This window comes from Xenopus laevis, chromosome 6S, assembly GCF_017654675.1.
Source record: "Xenopus laevis strain J_2021 chromosome 6S, Xenopus_laevis_v10.1, whole genome shotgun sequence".
Classification (NCBI taxonomy): domain Eukaryota; kingdom Metazoa; phylum Chordata; class Amphibia; order Anura; family Pipidae; genus Xenopus; species Xenopus laevis.
In genome coordinates this window covers 54,808,271-54,828,153 of record NC_054382.1, presented here as the reverse complement: position 1 = coordinate 54,828,153, position 19,883 = coordinate 54,808,271, and the positions used below count along the sequence as shown (strand labels likewise).

The window sequence follows — 19,883 nt, the reverse complement described above, 5'->3', positions numbered from 1 at the left end:
TAACCAATAAAGTAAATCCAGAGGTGACGGCACTCACAGGAAAAAATTGCAACAGTCCAATAGAGTAAAACCATGACGGTTTATTGTAATCCTACGTTTCGGTTCCTTCTTGGAACCTTCATCAGGGAAAGAAGTTTTCTTTCCCTGATGAAGGTTCCAATAAGGAACGCAATTTTTTGAGGAAAAATTGCAAGAAGAGTGCAATTTTTTCCTGTGAGTGCCGTCACCTCTGGATTTACTATATATATATATATATATATATATATATATATATATATATATGTGTGTGTGTGTGTGTGTGTATGTGTATATATATATATATATATATATATATATATATATATATATATATATATATATATATATATATATATATACACATATATAAGCATTCACAAAGTACCTGCACTCCTTCCTTGTTGTTCAAATGTGGGTGCTTGGTCAATCAGCGTATACAATGTTCAAAGTGGACCAGCACACCGAAGTTTTCAATCAAAAGAGTTTTATTTTAACATCACTCATGTGTCCAACGTTTCGGCCCACATTAGGGCCTTTATCAAGGATAAGTGCAAGTGATCATGTGGGTGTTTAAATACAAAAAAAGTGGGCGTCAAGATGACATCATTAACAACCAATTAATGCAAATGAGTGCCTTAGTTCATACAAGTGTATGGTGTGTTACAATTCCAAATCTAGTCACTAGGTGTCAGCATTGTACCAATTTCATCATTTTACTTTTTACAATAATGCTTGTGATTTCCATTTTTGTGTGGAATTTCGCATAATCATATGTGATCATGTGCAGTTGTATATGTGTACAATGTGTATCAAGAAAATCATTAAAAACAATAAAAGAATATGTCGCAAAGAAAATTCTTTAGTATCTTATTGGACTGCTTACTTTGTCTCAGCATGATAGAGCTATTAACACCATCTAAAAGAAAAAAGTATATGTATCAATATTAAACATTGTTGCTGCTCACGTTTCATTTTATATTCCGTTATTGTGTATCATATCTCTACTCGTATTTTACAATTGAGACTGGGAAAAATTTTTTAGGTTAGGAAACAATTCAGGATTAATTGCCCATTCAGGCCCCTGGGTGCCGTGCAATCTAGCTCGTGTATCCAGAATGCTTCTTTCTTCAGAAGCATGTCATCATAATTGCCCCCTCTAGGTTTCTTGGGTATTGATCAGATACCCAAGAATCGGCCCAACAGCCGGTGGTGAAGCATTGGGCGGAGGCCAAACATAGTGCCTCCTCCTTTAGATGCATGCCAATTGACCAGATACAAGTACATCCGAGACGAGGAGATGTAGGAAAAACGCTCCTGAAAAAAGAGGCTTTTTGGATATATGAACTCAATTGCATCTCGCCGAGGGGCATGAATGGACAGGTCAATATGGGGTGTTTCTTAACTTAACTTATAGTCGTGTATCATAAGATCGTTTCTTATATAGAACAAATAAGGAAAGGAAGTTGGGGCTCCGACAGTCTTTTCTGAAAAAGTTTTCTCTATTCATCTAGTGGTTTTACAGTGAAAGGAAATGTTTTATGTATAATAGATATAAATTAGTTACAATTTTGTTTTTCTTTTTCCTGTTTTCTTTTTACTTTTGTAACTTATGGATTTTAACTAAGCACTGTAACACGAGCAAATGAAACACAGCGGTGACATCTAGTGGACAGAATGAATTTTACAAGTACACATAATTTTTATGAAAAATTTTTTACACTGGCTTTTACTATGTGAGATTTGAAATTGTTTTTTTGCACATGTTCTTATGCACTTGGGATGAGTGTTTTACAATGACAACACTACCAAAGAAAAATTTATTTTTATGACACTAAGGCAAAGAAAGTCACAATGGGTTAAATCACGAAATTAACGGAGTTTGGATAACAAGCACTGATTGGAAGATTTGAGTTTGTAAGGCTATTTAAGATTGGCTAAATGTTTCTGAATTATCCTTGAGAAAGGTCCCAACAGGGACCGAAACGTTGGAATGCAACAGAAATAAAAACTTATATTTTTTATATATGGGAGTGCTGGTTCTTCAGAGAATACAAATACATATATTTTAACCGTGCACCCCAGCTGGAGAAGCTATACCAGAGTGCATTGGAGTGCGGATACTCATTGGAACGTGGTATATATATGTATATATATATATATATATATATATATATATATATATATATATATATATATATATATATATATATATATATATATATATATATATATATATATATATAAAGAAGCTCGCACTCTCAGGACTTATCAAATCATATAGAGGAAAAATTCCAAGAAGAGTGCAATTTTTTTCCTGTGAGTGCCGTCACCTCTGGATTTACTGTGTGTGTGTGTGTATATATATATATGAGGAAGCTCGCACTCTCAGGACTTATCAAATCATATAGAGGTGTTTATTTAGATAACAAAAAACAACTAACGTTTCGGCTCGCACTCAAGCCTTTCTCAAAAGTGATTTTTAGGCTTTTTTTTTTGGGCTTTTTGCACCCAGGCAACTGTGACCGATTGACGTGCGGTGCCAGCTTCGAGACCTCTGTGTGTGTGTTTTTATAAGTCCTGAGAGTGCAGACCGTCTTGTAGTAGTTATAGATAATTTATTGGCACTGCACCCAGGCAAATTTAAGTAACTTTATCGAGAGTGCTGGCAACCCTTGGAATGTGTGTGTATATATATATATATAACAAACAAGGGAAAGTTGTGCTCACCACTAATTTTTAAAACCTTTAGGCGGGGGTGCAATGAGGCTGTTACCACAAAATACATATAGACAAATACAAGAGTCCTCTGCACTGTATTTAAGACAGAGACATTTTGTGTATACTGCTACTGAAAAATGCCTTACCCTTTAAACAAAACAGGGATTGTTTGTCCATATATTGCAATATATTTAAGCTGGCCAACTACGTCAAAGTCATCCCATATCTGGCCAGTCCTACGCTTAATTTTCATCTGATTCATTAAGAATTCAATTGCTTAATTATACATTTTACAAAGGGACTAAGTTTTACCTGCAACTTACTAGCTGCTTTAAAAGTAAAACTCCCAAACTTGGCTGCCCTTTTATTAGACACCAGTGGGATCACCTGACTATAGCTGGGAAGGGTGGGAGCTACAACATGGAGCTGGTCACTGCTCCTGTATAACTATAACAAACAAGGGAAAGTTGTGCTCACCACTATTTTTTAAAACCATTAGGTGGGGGTGCAATGAGGGTGTGACCACAAAATACATATAGTCAACTACAAGAGGTCCTCTGCACTCAACCCATTATCAATATATTTAAGACAGCGACATTTTGTGCATACTGCTACTAAAAAATGCCTTACCCTTTAAACAACACAGGGATTGTTTGTCCATATATTGCAATATATTTAAGCTGGCCAACTACGTCAAAGTCATCCCATATACATATATATATATATATATATATATATATATATATATATATATATATATATATATATATATATATATATATATATATATATAGACAAAATGCAGGGATTGACAGCACTCCAAGGAAATACATCAAGTCAATAATTCAAATGAAAGTGGAGATTTATTGGTGATCCAACGTTTCGGCTCCGCACAGAAGCCTTCGTCAGGGAAAGAAAAGCAGTGCACAAGTGTTTGGGGGTTTAAATAGGGTAAAAAATGGCTCCAAGACACCTGTATACGATGCCTGTCACTCAATGTTTGTTATGCAAAGCAGTATATACATGTGGATACAAAGGCAAATGTTATCCATGTTAGGTATGCCCCTTTGTATGGGAGAGTTCTGCTTATACACAGGGTGCATCCTACTGTTACCCCACTCTGTCACATTATTCTGATGTGTTGCAAGCTACCCGTCCTATGCCCTGTAAAGATGGGCTGGAAATGCACCACAAACCCACAGTGAGCGGCGTTGTACCGTTGCTAGGCAGCCCATGTCCGTCGCCGAGCACTCAACTGCTAGCAACCGCAAAGGGGAGCCAGCAGAGACAGCGCTTGTAGGCGAATGTTAGCGGAGGGTTTTGCGGAGTGTGCAGTCACTGAAACCAACGGCTGCCAGCGGTTCTACCCAGCCGCATCATTAGGGTTACATGGGTGCCACCGGCCTTCGTACTGCTTGTGCTCACCTTGGTATAGGGACCCGCATGCAGGGAAGGGTAGTACAAACATGTTAGGGCCATGCAGAGTTATGTTAGGGGAACTGACTAAAGCACCAACCTCCCAGTGGTCATCAGTGGGACAGACAGACAGGGCAAATATGGATACATAACAGATGCATATAGTCAGAGTGAACTGCGCTGTGTTTACATAAGAAGGGGAGGACAAATAGGTAAACCAAAATGACAATAAACATAATTGGACAAAAAAGCAACATTTGTAGCAAGCTATATGGCAACAAAACAGGATACACGGTAGTAAAAGTCAATATTGTTTCACAAAAAGCAACCCAAAGGCAGGGTCTCATTGAGACCTCGGGGAGCAACTGTGTCCAGTTTCAAAATCCAGCGGGACTCCATTCTCAGTAGGGCCAGGTCCCTATCACCCCCTCTTACCAAGGGGTAAAAACACGATCCAGAAAAGGGAATTTGGCAGAGGGAGGAGGAGACGAAGTACTAGACGTGGTGGCCATAAATCCAAAGGGAAAACCCCCCAGGGGCAAGAGAGTGTAATATTTAATTTGAGTAAACACATTTTAACCCCAGGTGAAATATCTCTTCTCTCTAAGGGGCAAATTCACTAAGATTCGTAGTTGCGCCAGGCGCAACTTTGCCGCGCTTCGCCACACTTCGCCAGGTGTAGTTTCGCCAGGCGTAGTTTCGCCAGCACTCCGCAAATTCACTAAAATCCGAAGTTGCGCACAGGGATAGCGTAAGATTGCGAAGTTGTGCTAGCGTTGATTCGCTAAGTGAAGCGAAGTTACGCTAGCGAAGGTTAATTTGCATACGGCGCCAAATTCAAATTTCAATGGAGGAATACGTATCAGCACTACAAATGCCTAGAAAACCTTCAAAACATCAAATAAAAATTTTATTTTGCCCTACACATGTGCCCATGGGTGTCCGCAGAAAATTTTCCAGGGTGGGGCAAGGAGGCATCTGTGGGCGGGCCTGTGAGATAGGTGGGTGTGTCACTGCCATCAGGGGGTGGAGCTATGCCACGGCGATCAGCCGATCGCCGGGTCAATCAATGGAATCCTGCACAGTTTCCCTAATTTGAAAAACCATCCAGGAAGTTTTGACCCGGGCAACCCTTCAAAATACCGGTTGTCTGACAAGTGGCAACCCTAGTTCACACAAAGATGGCAAAGTGGCAAGTTCATGTATAAATACCCCCAGAACTCACAAACAGATGGCACAGGGGCAAGTACATGCATAAATACCCCCAGAACTCACAAACAGATGGCACAGGGGCAAGTACATGTATAAATACCCCCAGAACTCACAAACAGATGGCACAGGGGCAAGTACATGCATAAATACCCCCAGAACTCACAAACAGATGGCACAGGGGCACGTACATGTATAAATACCCCCAGAACTCACAAACAGATGGCACGGGCAAGTACATGTATAAATACCCCCAGAACTCACAAACAGATGGCACAGGGGCAATTACATGTATAAATACCCCCAGAACTCACAAACAGATGGTACAGGGGCAAGTACATACATAAATACCAGCAGAACACACAAACAGATGGCACAGGGGCAAGTAATTGTATAAATACCCCCAGAACTCACAAGTACAAGGCTGCAGACTGCAATAGATAGGGCTTTCCTTCCTTCGTTTTCTCCCGCGCTGCAATCTGTGCTACTGGCCAATCAGAGGCTCCCTGGCTGCTCTCTCTCTCTGTCACAGCTGAAGTAATACGATCCGGCAGCACCGTGACAAGGGAGGGGGGAGCGAGCACCTAGGGAAGGAGCTAAAAGAAAACTCTGCTGCACAGAAGAAAAATCTTCGAGGGATCGCGACAGAAACCACAGTAAGCTGGGGCCAATGCACGAACAGGTGGAAACTTAGGTGCACAGTCCCAGGGGGGGGCACTACCCCCTCTTGCCCCCCTCTGTGGATGCCCATGCATGTGCCCACTGTATAGGTAAGTTGCCATGAGTCAGGAAATGTAGGGGGGAAGGAGGGGAGCCCCAAAAATTTTTTCGATCTTTTTCAGCCTATCACCCATAATGTAGAAAACACGCCAGCGTTTTTTGGGACTTAGAAAAAATTTTGACTTTTTTTGAAGCAATCCCTATCTACTCTATTGCGCTTTGCCTGGTCTGAGGTGGCGAAGGAAGTCTAGCGTAAAAGGTAGCGTTCACTACACTGCGTGCGTTAGTGAATTTGCGTAGTTACGTCCATAGCGAAAATTCGCCAGGCGTAAGGGTGCGAAGTAACACTAGCAAATCTACGCCAGCGTTCGTTAGTGAATTTGCGCAGTAACGAAAATGCCAAACGCTAGAGAATTAACACTAGCGTTCGACGCTTAGTGAATTTGCCCCTAAAGGTCTGTCTTTTGTCCCCACCAATACCCCTGACACTATGGAACTATTGGTGGACGTGCATAGATTCCAACGCAAGCTTAAACTAAAGGAACACTTTAAAGTGGCCCCTGCCCAGGTGAGGCCACTAGTTAAAAGTAGAAGCTCCTTTGAAACCACAAATACACCCGCACCCATCAAAACCTTTGGGAGCATCCTTACTTCCGACATAAAAAAGGGATGGGGTAAGGTCCTTAAACAACCTTAATTCGGCAGAACGCTCTGCCATTAAATCACTCAAGCTGACAACAATTTAGTTGTAAGGCCCGCTGACAAGGGGGGGTCCATTGTGTTATTGGACTACTCCTATTACAGGGAGGAATTACTTGGACAGCTGGGGGACACCAGCACGTATAAACTATTGCCAAATGACCCCACTCATACTTATATACTTAAATAGATGAGTTTCTGACACTGGGGAGAAATGCTGGATGGATTGACAATGATACGTATAGCTACTTGACCACAGACTACCCCCGTACGCCCATTATTTATACATTACCAAAAGTACACAAGTCCTTATCCTCCCCACCTGGCAGACCCATAATATCAGCAGTTGGCTCTCTATACCAACCAATTTCCACTTTCGTTGACCACCACCTGCAACCATTGGTCCACGCAATGCCCTCCTATACGCAAGATTCTAGTCACGTCAGGAGACTAAAGGAACTGGGGGATATACCCACCAAATGCATACTTGCCACAATGGACGTAAAAAGTCTCTATACAGTGATACCACATGACCAAGGAATTGTATCCTGCAGGAAGGCACTGCTATCTACACCACCTGGAACAGTACCTATAGAATTCCTACTGCATTTGTTAGAACTCACCCTCACCAGGAACTTTTTTAGATTTGAGAACTCTTTTTATCTACAAGTGGCTGGGACCGCAATGGGCAGTGCCCTCGCACCCTCATATGCCAACTGATTTATGCTGGACTTTGAGAACACCCACATAATTCCACGACTGGGGAACTCCATATTGATATACTTTCGTTATATTGACGATCTGTTCTTCATTTGGACAGATACAGAACCAGCACTGTTGGCATATCATCAGCACTTGAACAGTTTGGACACACCAATCAAACTCACCTTGAATTATGATATGACAAATATCGATTTTCTTGACCTAAACATTTTTATCCTGGACTCCAAACTGGAGATTAGACTGTACAGGAAACCCACGGATCGGAATTCAATACTGCACGCTGCCAGCAACCATCCACCGTCAACAATTAGAGGCATCCCTTACTCGCAGTTCCTCAGGGTGATCCGTAACAACAGTACAAAGAACACAACAGAGACACAATTACAGGAAATGTTTATTCGGTTCAAGGAGAGGGGATATTCGGGTGACCTCCTTCAGGGGCAATTAAACAGAGCGCGTCAGAACTCACAATCCGACCTCCTGACAAGTGTACACAGAAAAAAATCATCAGCTAACCCCTTGATATTCACTACAACATTTTCTTCAGCCTCACGACAACTTTCATCCAGCATCAGAGAACATTGGCCCATGCTGAGTATGGACGATTCGCTGTCTCTCCATTTAGCCCCAAAGCCCATGATGGGATACAAGAGAGACAAAAGCTTAAGGGACTTATTGGTCCGCACAGATTTCAAGGGACATGATCATAAAGAAACCAATTGGCTAACACAGAATAAAAAGCTGGGATTTTATAAATGCCCGAATTGTGTGACGTGTAGATGCCTGTTAATTGGACCTGATTTTCCACACCCCCATACTGGCAAAAGGTTCAAAATCCATCACAGACTTACCTGTACCTCATCCTATCTTATATACATCATTACGTGCCCATGTGGACTATATTCTGTGGGAAAAACTTTTACGACTCTAAGGGAGAGAATAGCAAACCATCGGTTTGCCATCAGCAGGGCTCTTAAAAAGGGTAAGGCTCTACAACCAGTGGACGCACCCTGTGTATAAGCAGAACTCTCCCATACAAAGGGGCATACCTAACATGGATAACATTTGCCTTTGTATCCACATGTATATACTGCTTTGCATAACAAACGATGAGTGACAGGCATCGTATACAGGTGTCTTGGAGCCATTTTTTACCCTATTTGAACCCCCAAACACTTGTGCACTGCTTTTCTTTCCCTGACGAAGGCTTCTGTGCGGAGCCGAAACGTTGGATCACCAATAAATCTCCACTTTCATTTGAATTATTGACTTGATGTATTTCCTTGGAGTGCTGTCAATCCCTGCATTTTGTCTACATACTTCTCAGACTAGCACCCAGGTTTCTGCATACTAATGGTTGTGCATTCCATTCTGTTTGACTTCATAATGAGATCAAGCAAAGTGAAGTTTATTTGACAACTATATATATATATATATATATATATATATATATATATATATATATATATATACATAGTTATATATATATATATACATATTTATATATATATATATATATATATATACATATATATATATATACACATACCTCCCAACATTTTGGAAGTAAAAAGAGGGACAAAAAATTTTTTCCCGCATGTAGCGCAGCAATTTTTTGACCACACCCTTTCTGTGGCCACACCCCCTAATTACCATGTTTGTTTTACAAAATTTGGCAGGTTATATCTAAACTGTGTTTTTGTGTCTCAAAATTGTTACAAAGTATCTTATTTGCACCTGTTACCTGTTCTGGGCTCTCTGCTAAAAGCCAATTAAGTGAGAAACTTTGTTTCTTTTTCTGGCTGTTCAGTGCAGAGAAAAGAGGGACTTTCCAGTACAAATGAGGGACTGCGGGTTGAGCTGTCAAAAGAGGGACTGTCCCTCCGAAAAAGGGACAGTTGTGTGTGTGTATATATATACACACACACACACACACACACACACACACACACACACACACACACACACACACACACACACACACACACACACACACACACACACACACACACACACACACACACACACACACACACACACACACAGACAAAGTGGTGAGCACAACTTTCCCTTGTTTGTATAGTTATACAGGAGCAGTGACCAGCTCCATATATATGTATGTATGTATGTATATATGTATGTATATATATGTATGTATGTATGTGTGTGTGTATGTGTATATATATATATATATATAAAAATAAATGAAGCGCCGCGTGTGCTTTAACGCAGGCGGCCTTTCATTATAGCGGACAGAAGACATGCAAAGGCAGTTTGGCGTGATTGTTGCCCAGAAGAAGGGGCGATTTGTCGCCAGGCGACTAAATCTCCCCGAATCTGCTTGTGTGGACTGACCCTTAGAAGGTGAAAAAAGACACTTTGCACTTCAATATTAGAAAAACAGTCACAGATAGAAAATCTAAATTAATTAGAAAAAGTATTTTATTTCTAGTAAACTGTCAGAAACCAACTGAAATGAAAATAGTGTTGGAAGGTGAAAGACCCCTTTAAAGTCAGTTTTTTTTGCTTTTTCAAATCTCCAGACATTGATTGGTTTATTTGCAAAAATACACTATGTACAGCACATAGGGGCACATTTACTAAGCTCGAGTGAAGGCTTCGAAGTAAAAAAAACTTCGAATTTCTAAGTCTTTTTTTGGGTACTTCGACCATCGAATAGGCCACTATGACCTACGAGTTTGATTCGAACGATTCTAAAAATCTTTTGACTATTCGACCATTCGATATTCGAAGTACTGTATATTTAAAAAAAACTTCGATTACATTCTTTGGCAGTTTAAACCTACCGAGGTACAATGTTAGCCTATGGGGACCTTCCCCATCAGTTTTCTAAGGTTTTTTTGATCGAAGGAAAATCCTTCGATCGGTCGATTAAAATCCTTCGATCGTAGGATTTGCGGTAAATCCTTCGAATTCGATTTTCGAATTCGTAGGATTTTACTTCGAGGGTCGAATTCAAGGGTTTATTAACCCTCGATATTTGACCCTTAGTAAATGTGCCCCATAATGATTCTTATTTTATTTTCATTTATATGTTCATTACATTGTGTTGGTCTTCACAGGTGGCTTTATTGATTTGCATATTTGCATTTAGAAATAAATTTCTTCTTGCACTAATCATCAACCTTGCATCAAATGTGTTTTTTATACATGGCAAAAAAAAGCCATGCATAAAGCATTACTTTTATTTCTAGTTCCATAATTTGGTTTGTATATTGTGCAACTGATTTCATTTATCAACACTTTTACATACTGTATACATTTGCTGGGACTCTTTAGTGGCATTGGCCAGTTGTAGGGAGTACCTTCTTTGCTTCTGTCATTGGGACGTTTCATTGTTAATACTGAAGATTGCCTCTCTATTTAATAACTTTGTCACTAAAAATGTTAAACTCTGTTAAATAAATTTGCACTTGACAAAGTACTTGTCAAAAATCTAAGTCACTAACTTTATTTTTTCCCCTTTCCCTCCTTCTGATAACTTTAATTTCTGGACTTCTGATTGTGACCACTTGGATACGCCAAAGTAGCAGTAAGTAGCCCTTATGCTTTCACTGTGTAACTTAATATAATGTCACCCATGGGTAAGTGTAGCTTATGGTTTATATAGCAGTGTCACCAATAGTGTTCTCACCAAGCTGTTTTTGTCAGGCATACCACCTGGCTGATTTCCCCCAGCTTTTCTTTGTGCCAACACCACCCAACATCACACGCAGAGTTGGATTTCCCATACTGAAGCTGGTAGGACTATGTGCATAAACTCCATAAGTATTTGTAAAAAAAAAAAACAGTTATATAAGTGGAGGTGGGAGAGAATGTGGAGGCCAATATTTATTTATTTTTCTCCCCCACCTGGCCCAGTTTTTTTCCTGCAATTTGTGTTTGTTGGGGGGTGACAACAAAAGTCATCCATTGCATCGTAATTAATTGTAAAAAAATGTACCTTTCTAATAATTACCTGTCTATTAACTGCAGCAACAGAAGAATCTTGAAGGATATGTCGGATTTGCTAATCTGCCAAACCAAGTATACAGAAAATCAGTGAAGAGGGGATTTGAGTTCACGCTTATGATAGTAGGTAAGAAATATGAGATTTTATTCCATTAGAAGAAATGGCCACATTTTTATGAGATCCCCTCTTCTATGGTTTCATACCATCTCCTACTTTTAGGTTTTATCTGTAGTGATTCTAGGGCTGCACTAGATAAATACTAGAAAATAAATAACATTGCATTCCCTCCCCCTATTGTCTCCTAATAATAATATGGATTGGTAACCATGCATTGATTAATATTTGTGTATGAAAATTGTTGTGTCGTGCATTTGTATCCACTTAATCTGTAAATCGGTGCAGTAGACAATAATGCTATATAAATAATAATAAAGCCATACCTGGTATACCATTTGTTCCCATATGAGTTGAGTTCTCTCAATGTTCATGTAATAAAGTGTAAATACAATATAATGCAACTGGAAAAATCCCCTGGGTATATTCTAGCATGTCACTTGTTAAATCTTCCCCCTCCTCCTTTCTCTCTTATTCATTTGGTTATCACAAATTTAGTATATGCTTTCATAGCCTGACAGTTCCCCTTTCCTGAGAGGATCAACACTGCAATAACAGAAAATCAAGGAGCAGACACCCAACATGGGAACTGGCTGGCAAGATCGGACATACCACCTTTTCAGTCCCAATCGTGTTTCAGAAACTTGTGCTAGATTGTGAGAAATGAAGTTTGACATCTACAGGGGAGAGAGAGGGTAACAAACTTCTACTGATGAAGTTAGTACATTGTAAGCACTTGTGACAAGGCCCTCTGATCCCATTTATGTTATTTTTAGTTAAAAGATTGCTGCTACCTTGGAGATATGATTGTTGAAACAGCACATTGGTAATCAGATGGGCCATACCTGCAAACACAGCAGTAGAATTGTAGTCATCATTGTACTACAGTACTATTGTTGCATGTACACATACATAGATTGCTGCATGCATGAGGGGACAAGACCAAAATGTCTAACCGTTCTCATCACAGAACTGGTTAGTACCCGTGTTACGATAATATCTTTTTGGATTGTTTTTTTTTTGAAAATTCTTTTTTTTATTGCTTTTTCAACAAACATACATCCACATCCTGAGTACATCAGTTTTAACAGCATCCATTCGCTAACAGTTATGCAAAATCGACAGAGAATATCAAGTTCAAAGCATATGTCAGAAATATACCGTAGACACAAATTGAACCGTAAGCCTTTACAGAGAATGGAGAAATGCAGAATACCTGGATGTCAACTATCATACAAAGAAAATAAAATAACATAATACCCATCAGTATTGTTTGAGTTATTATTCCACCATTACTTCCCTGGCTAACTTGGGGTGGGGGTGGGGTAAATTAGGGAGGAAGGGGGTTGTGGGTTCCCTGGGAATTAGTTAAATGACAGTCTAGGGCAGGTAGGTGCTCAGTGATCCAGGGTGACCAGATTTTCTTAAATTTGTTTGGGCAACCTCTCTGTAAATATAATAGCTGGTATGGAGGGACAGCATCATTGACCATCTGTATCCAATGGAGTTTTTGAGGGGGGTGGGCTGATTTCCACCTCATAGCAATGAGTCTTTTTGCCTGTATAAACAGGAAATTAAGGAGGTAGTAAAACAAAACAGAGGCGCCAAAAGGATAAAAATAGCTAAAAGCACTTAAAAACCCAATGGGTAATTCAGAGGAGGTAGTAATAAACTTACCTCCTCCAAGCAGACACCAACAAAAGTGGTAATTTTCAATAGTAGTTTATTCACAAAACTGTATTGCTTTTAGCTATTTTTATCCTTTTGGCGCCTCTGTTTTGTTTTACTACCATATCGAGTCCACCCCGAGTGGAGGGGTATCATCCCCACTTTCTTCTTTTACAGAGAGCGACTTCTTATTCCTGAGTGGGGTCAGGATAATTTCCCCACCTGCCTATACAGTGGTTGCCTAGCGGTAACCCTGGTTTGTGAGTATTAACTTGTTTACTCTACCATTACTCCTTGTTAAAACATATTACACTATTGGGGCTCTTGGTGTTCCTTTTTGTCTCCAATTTTTACAAGGAAATTAAGGAGAGTCTGCTCAGCAATTGTAGGGGCAGTGTCCTCAACTTGGTTTAATAGTACAGTTTCAGGGTTGAAAGGGACAATAAGCGCTAGGACGAGACTTATTTCCTCTATCACTTTTCCCCAAAACCTCCTTATTTTTGGGCAGAGCCACACCATGTGTATGAAATTCGCTGGGGACTGGGAGCACTTAGGACAAACGTCAGGTACCGTATATACTCGCGTATAAGCCGAGTTTTTCAGCACCCAAAAAGTGCTGAAAAAATTGACCTCGGCTTATACGCGGGTACCTCTTGTAGATGAAATACGGTAGGCTGCCTCACCGGTAAATTTCAGGAGGCGCCACCCCCGAGTCCTCAGCCCGAGTCCCTGGAAGCCCCACAGCTCGAGCAGCAGTCGGACGCGCGTTTCCGCCCCAATTTACACCAGATCCCCGGCCGCCTCTGCCTTGTGCTCCCGGCCGCCTCACCACTCTCTGCCACGAGCCATTTTTGCGCAGCTCTCTCCACTTCCGCCGGGAGCGTCTGTGTCTCTCCGCGGCTCTTCCCTCGTCTCCAGCTGCTGCCGCCGGGTCTCACCTTCCGGCCAATGGGGGAGGAGGAGCCGGAGAGTCGGGGAGAGCGACCTCAGCAGCCCCTGGCAGTCTGTGTCCTACACAAACAACTACCGGTATTAGAAACTTTCTCAGCTCTGCATTAACATACCGGTATGTTATCAGCCTTGTCATTATTGTGTGGGGAGTGTGTGTGCGGTATATAGTGTATGATGGTGTGGGTAGAGAGTTTGTGTGTGTATATAGTATATGTGTGGGGAGTTTGTGTGTATAGTATGTGTGTGTGATTATTTTGTGGGAAGAGTGTGTGTGTAAAGTATATGTGTGTCTATGTGTGTATAATTGCTAGTGGAAAGTATATTTTGTCTCAGCTGAAAAATATCTGTAATATAAATCCACTGGGGGGGGACAAATTTTCAGTGATTTTGTTTGCGCTGTAGTGATTGTAGCATAAAGGGTCTTAGTTGTGTCTAGGCTTATACGCGAGTCAATACGTTTTCCCAGTTTTTGTAGGTAAAATGAGGTACCTCGGCTTATACACGGGTCGGCTTATACACGAGTATATACGGTACATTAGGGTTCTTTTTGGATTGTTTAGTCGGCACACACTGTCATCTTCTGTGGGGCTCTGGGCAGCTGTCCTATTTGACACCCTATAAGGACATCTCCTTATGTGTATTTCTTCAGTTGCCTTGTAAGTACCCATTAACAATTCAGCATTTGTTTAGCCTGCTGTAAACGTTTAAAATTGTACTGTATTTGTAAGCATTTTTGCTTACATAGGGAAATAGTATAGAAAAGGTCCCATCATGTTGTGTTCCACCTGCATTTGGCACTTACAGGCACCTGTAAGAGTACAGCCCAGTTTAAAAGAATAGATTGTTTCGTCCCGCAGTCCTCTGTGGCGAACACATTAAAAATTAACAAAGAGGATCGCAGGAAAAAACACCCCTGAGTAAGAACCCATAGATCTACTTCAAGTGTTGTGTGGAGTGAATTTTGCAGTTTATATTTTTATTAGCAATACTGCTCTTATTAGCATTATCACAGTTTGAATTAATGTTAATTTTTTTTTTTTTTTATATATATATATATTCACAAATTTTTTGCTTTTCGATTGGTTCTTACGGCTGCTGTTCATTCAGCTGCCACAGGGTTAAATGACCAAAGAAATAGCCTGCGTTGTTCAATTAACTGTCTTGCACCTGGACGTTGCAACAGCTGTTGGAGCTGCTGTGCCAAAAGCCAAACATTAAAGGGGAAGGAAACCTAGGTGGCGCAAAACCCCTCCCCCCCTCCCGTGTGTTGCCCACCCTCCCTCCTCCCCCCTGGCCTACCCGTCCCGCTGAATTACTCAAATTTACCTAAAAAAAAAAGTTTGGGGACCCCTGCCCTAGAGTAAGCCAAAATATAAAGACGTAGAGTGCCTGATATTGTAAGATGTTTGACCGACAGGTAGCATACAGTGGTATCTGTCAGATCTGACATATATCTATGCTACATGGAAATCAGTTGGCATTGGTGGGCAACCATACATGCTCCGAAATTGCATGAACCTTTGTATGCATGTATAGCCATCTTTAATTACTGGTGCACTAGAAGTCACCAGTGTTGACTCTGGCTTGGCATTAGAATAAACAAGCCATTGCGTATTGTGCAACAGAAAACCCAAATATGATGCAGAGCTGGAAAATTCATAGTAAGATCTAAGGCAGAAAGAAATGGATATGGTTTTATGATTTGGTTATGATATTACTGTTGCTGCCTGAATTCCCCCATTTTTTAGAGCTGCATTAGAGCAGTTATTTTCTTTATCAATTTACATAATTTAATAAGAGAGGGATTTAATTGTTTGCGTTGCATAATGCTCAGTGTTGCTGTTGGGCAAGGGTAATCAACCTAGATTTTTCATGCACTTGCAGGTCATATTATCATATTATTGTTCCTCTGAAATGTATTTTATGGCAGCTGAAATCATCTAGTGGTGCTAGTAATTGTTTGGACACCAAAAACAAGAATTCAAAACCAAGCTTATTGCAAAGATCTCTACAAGTAATGGTATTCTTAATGTGCTTACCTTTAAACGTTGAAGCTAACTAAAAGGAGAAGTGAAATAAATACACTTTAGATCCTTAAAACAATCCTTCTGTTTCATTTACTGTAACTTCTCTGTTATAATATAATTTAAGAGTGCTGCATAACTTGCTGGTCACAGTTATGTGCTTTTCTTGATAACATTATACAAACAATGTGCTCTCTCTCCTGTGAGTCCAGTGCATGGTCACATTTTTTGAGCGCCAAAGGGCTAAAAAAAAAAGTCAGTGGGGCTCATTTATCAACACTGGGCAAATTTGCCCATGGGCAGTTACCTATAGCAACCAATCAGTGATTAGCTTTTTGAAGCCAGCTGCAAGTAGAAGAATGAATGCAGCAATTTGATTGGTTGCCATGAGTTACTGCCCATGGGCAAATTTGCCCAGTGTTGATAAATGACCCCCGGTTTCTTCTCCATAGTTTCCTTTCCCATCCCCCAAAATTCTTTGGCTTGGGCTGGGCAACTTCCTGTGTTTTTCATTCAAGCAACTGCAGCATTGAGCCAACTGACTGGACAGTTTTAGTGAGCTGTTCTAAGTACTGGCAAAGCTTTGCATTTTAGCAGAGGTTGGTTTACTGAAGTCTTCACCTGTTCTTAATACAGTATAGTGCAATAATACAACAGACATTGCAGCCTTCCGAAGAAACATTTAATAAAAGTGTAACGGTCCCCATAGACGCAAAGATTTTCTTTGCCAAACAACCGATTTTAGCCAAGTCCGGCCAATCCGTCAAATTATCGTGAAGTTAGTGGGATTCGAACGATTGTACATCTTACGATTTTTCGTCCGACACCTGTCAGAAAATTGATCGGCCAGGTTAAAAAAAATTTATCGGTCCCAGTGCAATCGATCTATGTTTGCAGGGCCAAGCAGGCAGCTACCCTTCAGTTTTGCTGGCAATATCGTCTGAAATGGTCTTTTTAGTTGATGGACACATCGTACATGATAATCGTGGTCTCACGATAACGAAAAGATCTTTTAAAGATCTTTACATCTATGGCCAGCTTAATATAGGGTTTTGCAAGTTAAAATGCAATGCAATTCCTCTATGGATATAATGCTAGTCTGTTGGATTTTGTCCAAAAAACCTTAACTCCATAATGCTGCTTTAACAATAGAAATTGTCATGAATTAGTTTACAGTAGAAAGAATGGACTAAAATTTATTAAACAGTGTCTTATTTTTTTGCTTATAGCATATTGTCATTTTGTTTTGCATTCATGGAAATTAATATAGGCCCGTGTTTGCTGGCAGCTGCCCCATTCATTTGAATAGTAATTTGAATTTAAAGACACAGAATTTCAAGTAAGTGTGTGTGTGTGTTTGTGCCACATACACACATACACACACACACATACATACACACAAACATACATGTACATATAAACATACACTAATGCATGTACTTATACACACGCATACATACATACATATGATGCACAGGCGAGCCCAAAGCTCACAGATCCCGCAAGTTTACCCTCCCGGCGTTAGGGTCAGATGAGAGTCGAACTGCAGTTCACTAATATATATATATTTGTAAAAATGTAGCTAAAAGGCCAGCAGTAGAGCCATGATCTTCACCTCAGCTCAAGAGGTAAGTGGGTGGCTGGATGCACAAGGCAATCCTTCTCCCAGAGGCAGCCCTAACCGCCCCAACTAAGATGATGACAAAAGCATATGGAGTCATTATAACAGAGTACTCTCCCTTACACCACTGGAATTTCATTAATATGGGGTCGTTATAAAAGACCTCTTTTCTCTACATTCCTGGAATTTCGGAGACACTGGTCACTACCAAAGAGATATTAAACGGCAGGAGATCACACACTGCCTAAAAACTGTACTCCAATGGGACATTTGGACTTACCACAGCCAAACCAGTAAGACTACTCCTCCCACTGGGAATGAGCGAGAACCCATCATGTTGGGTTACACTAGAGCCCCCTCATTAATTATGTCAGGAGGGCCTTGCACACTATGAACAATACTTAACTAATGTAGTGTACCTCCACCGCCCTACCCCAAATGCAAGGGACTCAAAAAAAAATATTCGGCTATTTCAGTCAGGTCCTGCTGCCACAGCGAAACTTAGGATCAACCTGTTAGGACTATATTATTAAGGTAACACTGAGACTCAAAACTTTACCCCTGTCTTACCTAGTTTAAAAGTTACCTGCCCTCGGGTAACCACTCCCCCAGTTACAATGTTTTGGGTACAATGCCTGCCAAATTACTGGGTCAGATTGGGAGGAAAGGGTTTTATAGAATGTTATTATTATGTTGATTATCTTTGGTTGCTTTATCTTTTGGTTGCTATTATCTTTGGTTGCTCCAGGCGGTGCTAGGTATAGTGGACCACTTTGGATGATTTTCAGGGCTAAAAATCAATTGGGAGAAATCAAGCATATTCTCTATCGACACCCCTCTGGTCTGGATGGACTCCTTCAAATACCTTGGCATTGTGGTACATAGGAATTTAGATGCCTTCATACCCTCTAATATTGAGCCGATCCTCTCCATTATGAAAAACAAACTGAAAGTGTGGGCTAACCTGCCCATTTCCATCTGGGGCAGGATCAATCTCCTAAAGATGATATTTCTCCCCAAGTTCCTCTATATCTTCCACAATTCCCCTGTCCCCATCCCCCTTCCTCTTTACATCTATTGATACGGCCCAAACAGCTTTCCTTTGGGCAAACAAGCCCCCCAGGTTGCTAGAGCCAAATTGTGTGCTCCAGTTAGCAAAGGGGGAAACCTCCCAACATTGGTATTTTTACTCACTGGCAGCCCAGCTACTATATGGTGGCTTAATCCAGGCCCATATAATCCAAACTTCCCACTCAACAGAGTACCTCATATATCCCATTTCACAAACCTCCCAGTTTACACACAACCCACCCAGTTATAACCACCCCATAGAAAGCATGGGTGGCAGCACTTAAAGTTTGCAACCTTGCACTACCTCTACTATTGCTACATCTACCCCTATGGGAAATTCCTTCCTCCCGCACCTACAACACATAGCGGAGTACAAAATATGGCCACACTGGGACCTATGCACACCAATACCCAATTACAATTTCTAAAATAGAATCAGCCCTTAGAGCCACACCACCAGAAAACTTGTCACTAGGCTATACTCACTTCTCCTAGCTACCATTAAACCTCCATTTAACGCAATGGGTACAGCCTGGAGTAGAGACATACCAGAGTTAGAGGATGATGACTGGGAAAAACAACTGACAGGTCCTATGACTACCTAGTCTCAACCAGAGATAGACTGAACCAATGCAAAATAACACTCCCCCCTAATACAGCTCACTTATACTGCAAGAGGTTGTCCCCAGAAATATGACCTGGTGTGGCAAGACTGGCTGGAAGCCACAGAGAAGCCTTAATGTCAGAGATGACAAGCTAGTAGGAGCATAGCTATACATACTCAATGTTCAAACTGTCTAGGGGTAACAGATACAGAACCATAACTGAACCGAAATGTATACGAATGTACAGGATTCAAAAATGTTAAAGTGGACCCGTCACCCAGACATAAAAATCTGTATAATAAAAGTCCTTTTCAAATTAAATATGAAATACAATTTCTTTTTTTTATTAAAGT

The 19,883-nt window shown here is 40.6% G+C and overlaps 1 protein-coding gene across 7 annotated transcripts in view; it reads left to right on the top strand.

The window, feature by feature from the left end:
* Positions 1–19,883, top strand: part of septin7.S (septin 7 S homeolog) — a 169,606-nt gene that overhangs the window by 32,988 nt on the left and 116,735 nt on the right. For 2 of the 7 annotated variants that reach the window (XM_041567592.1, XM_041567594.1), the window contains one exon: positions 11,500–11,602. The exons of 1 other annotated variant lie outside the window; for it this stretch is intronic. In XM_041567592.1, the coding sequence (XP_041423526.1) occupies positions 11,500–11,602 (103 nt within the window). 4 more of the 7 variants (XM_041567590.1, XM_041567591.1, XM_041567593.1 and 1 more) reach the window with 4 other exon arrangements.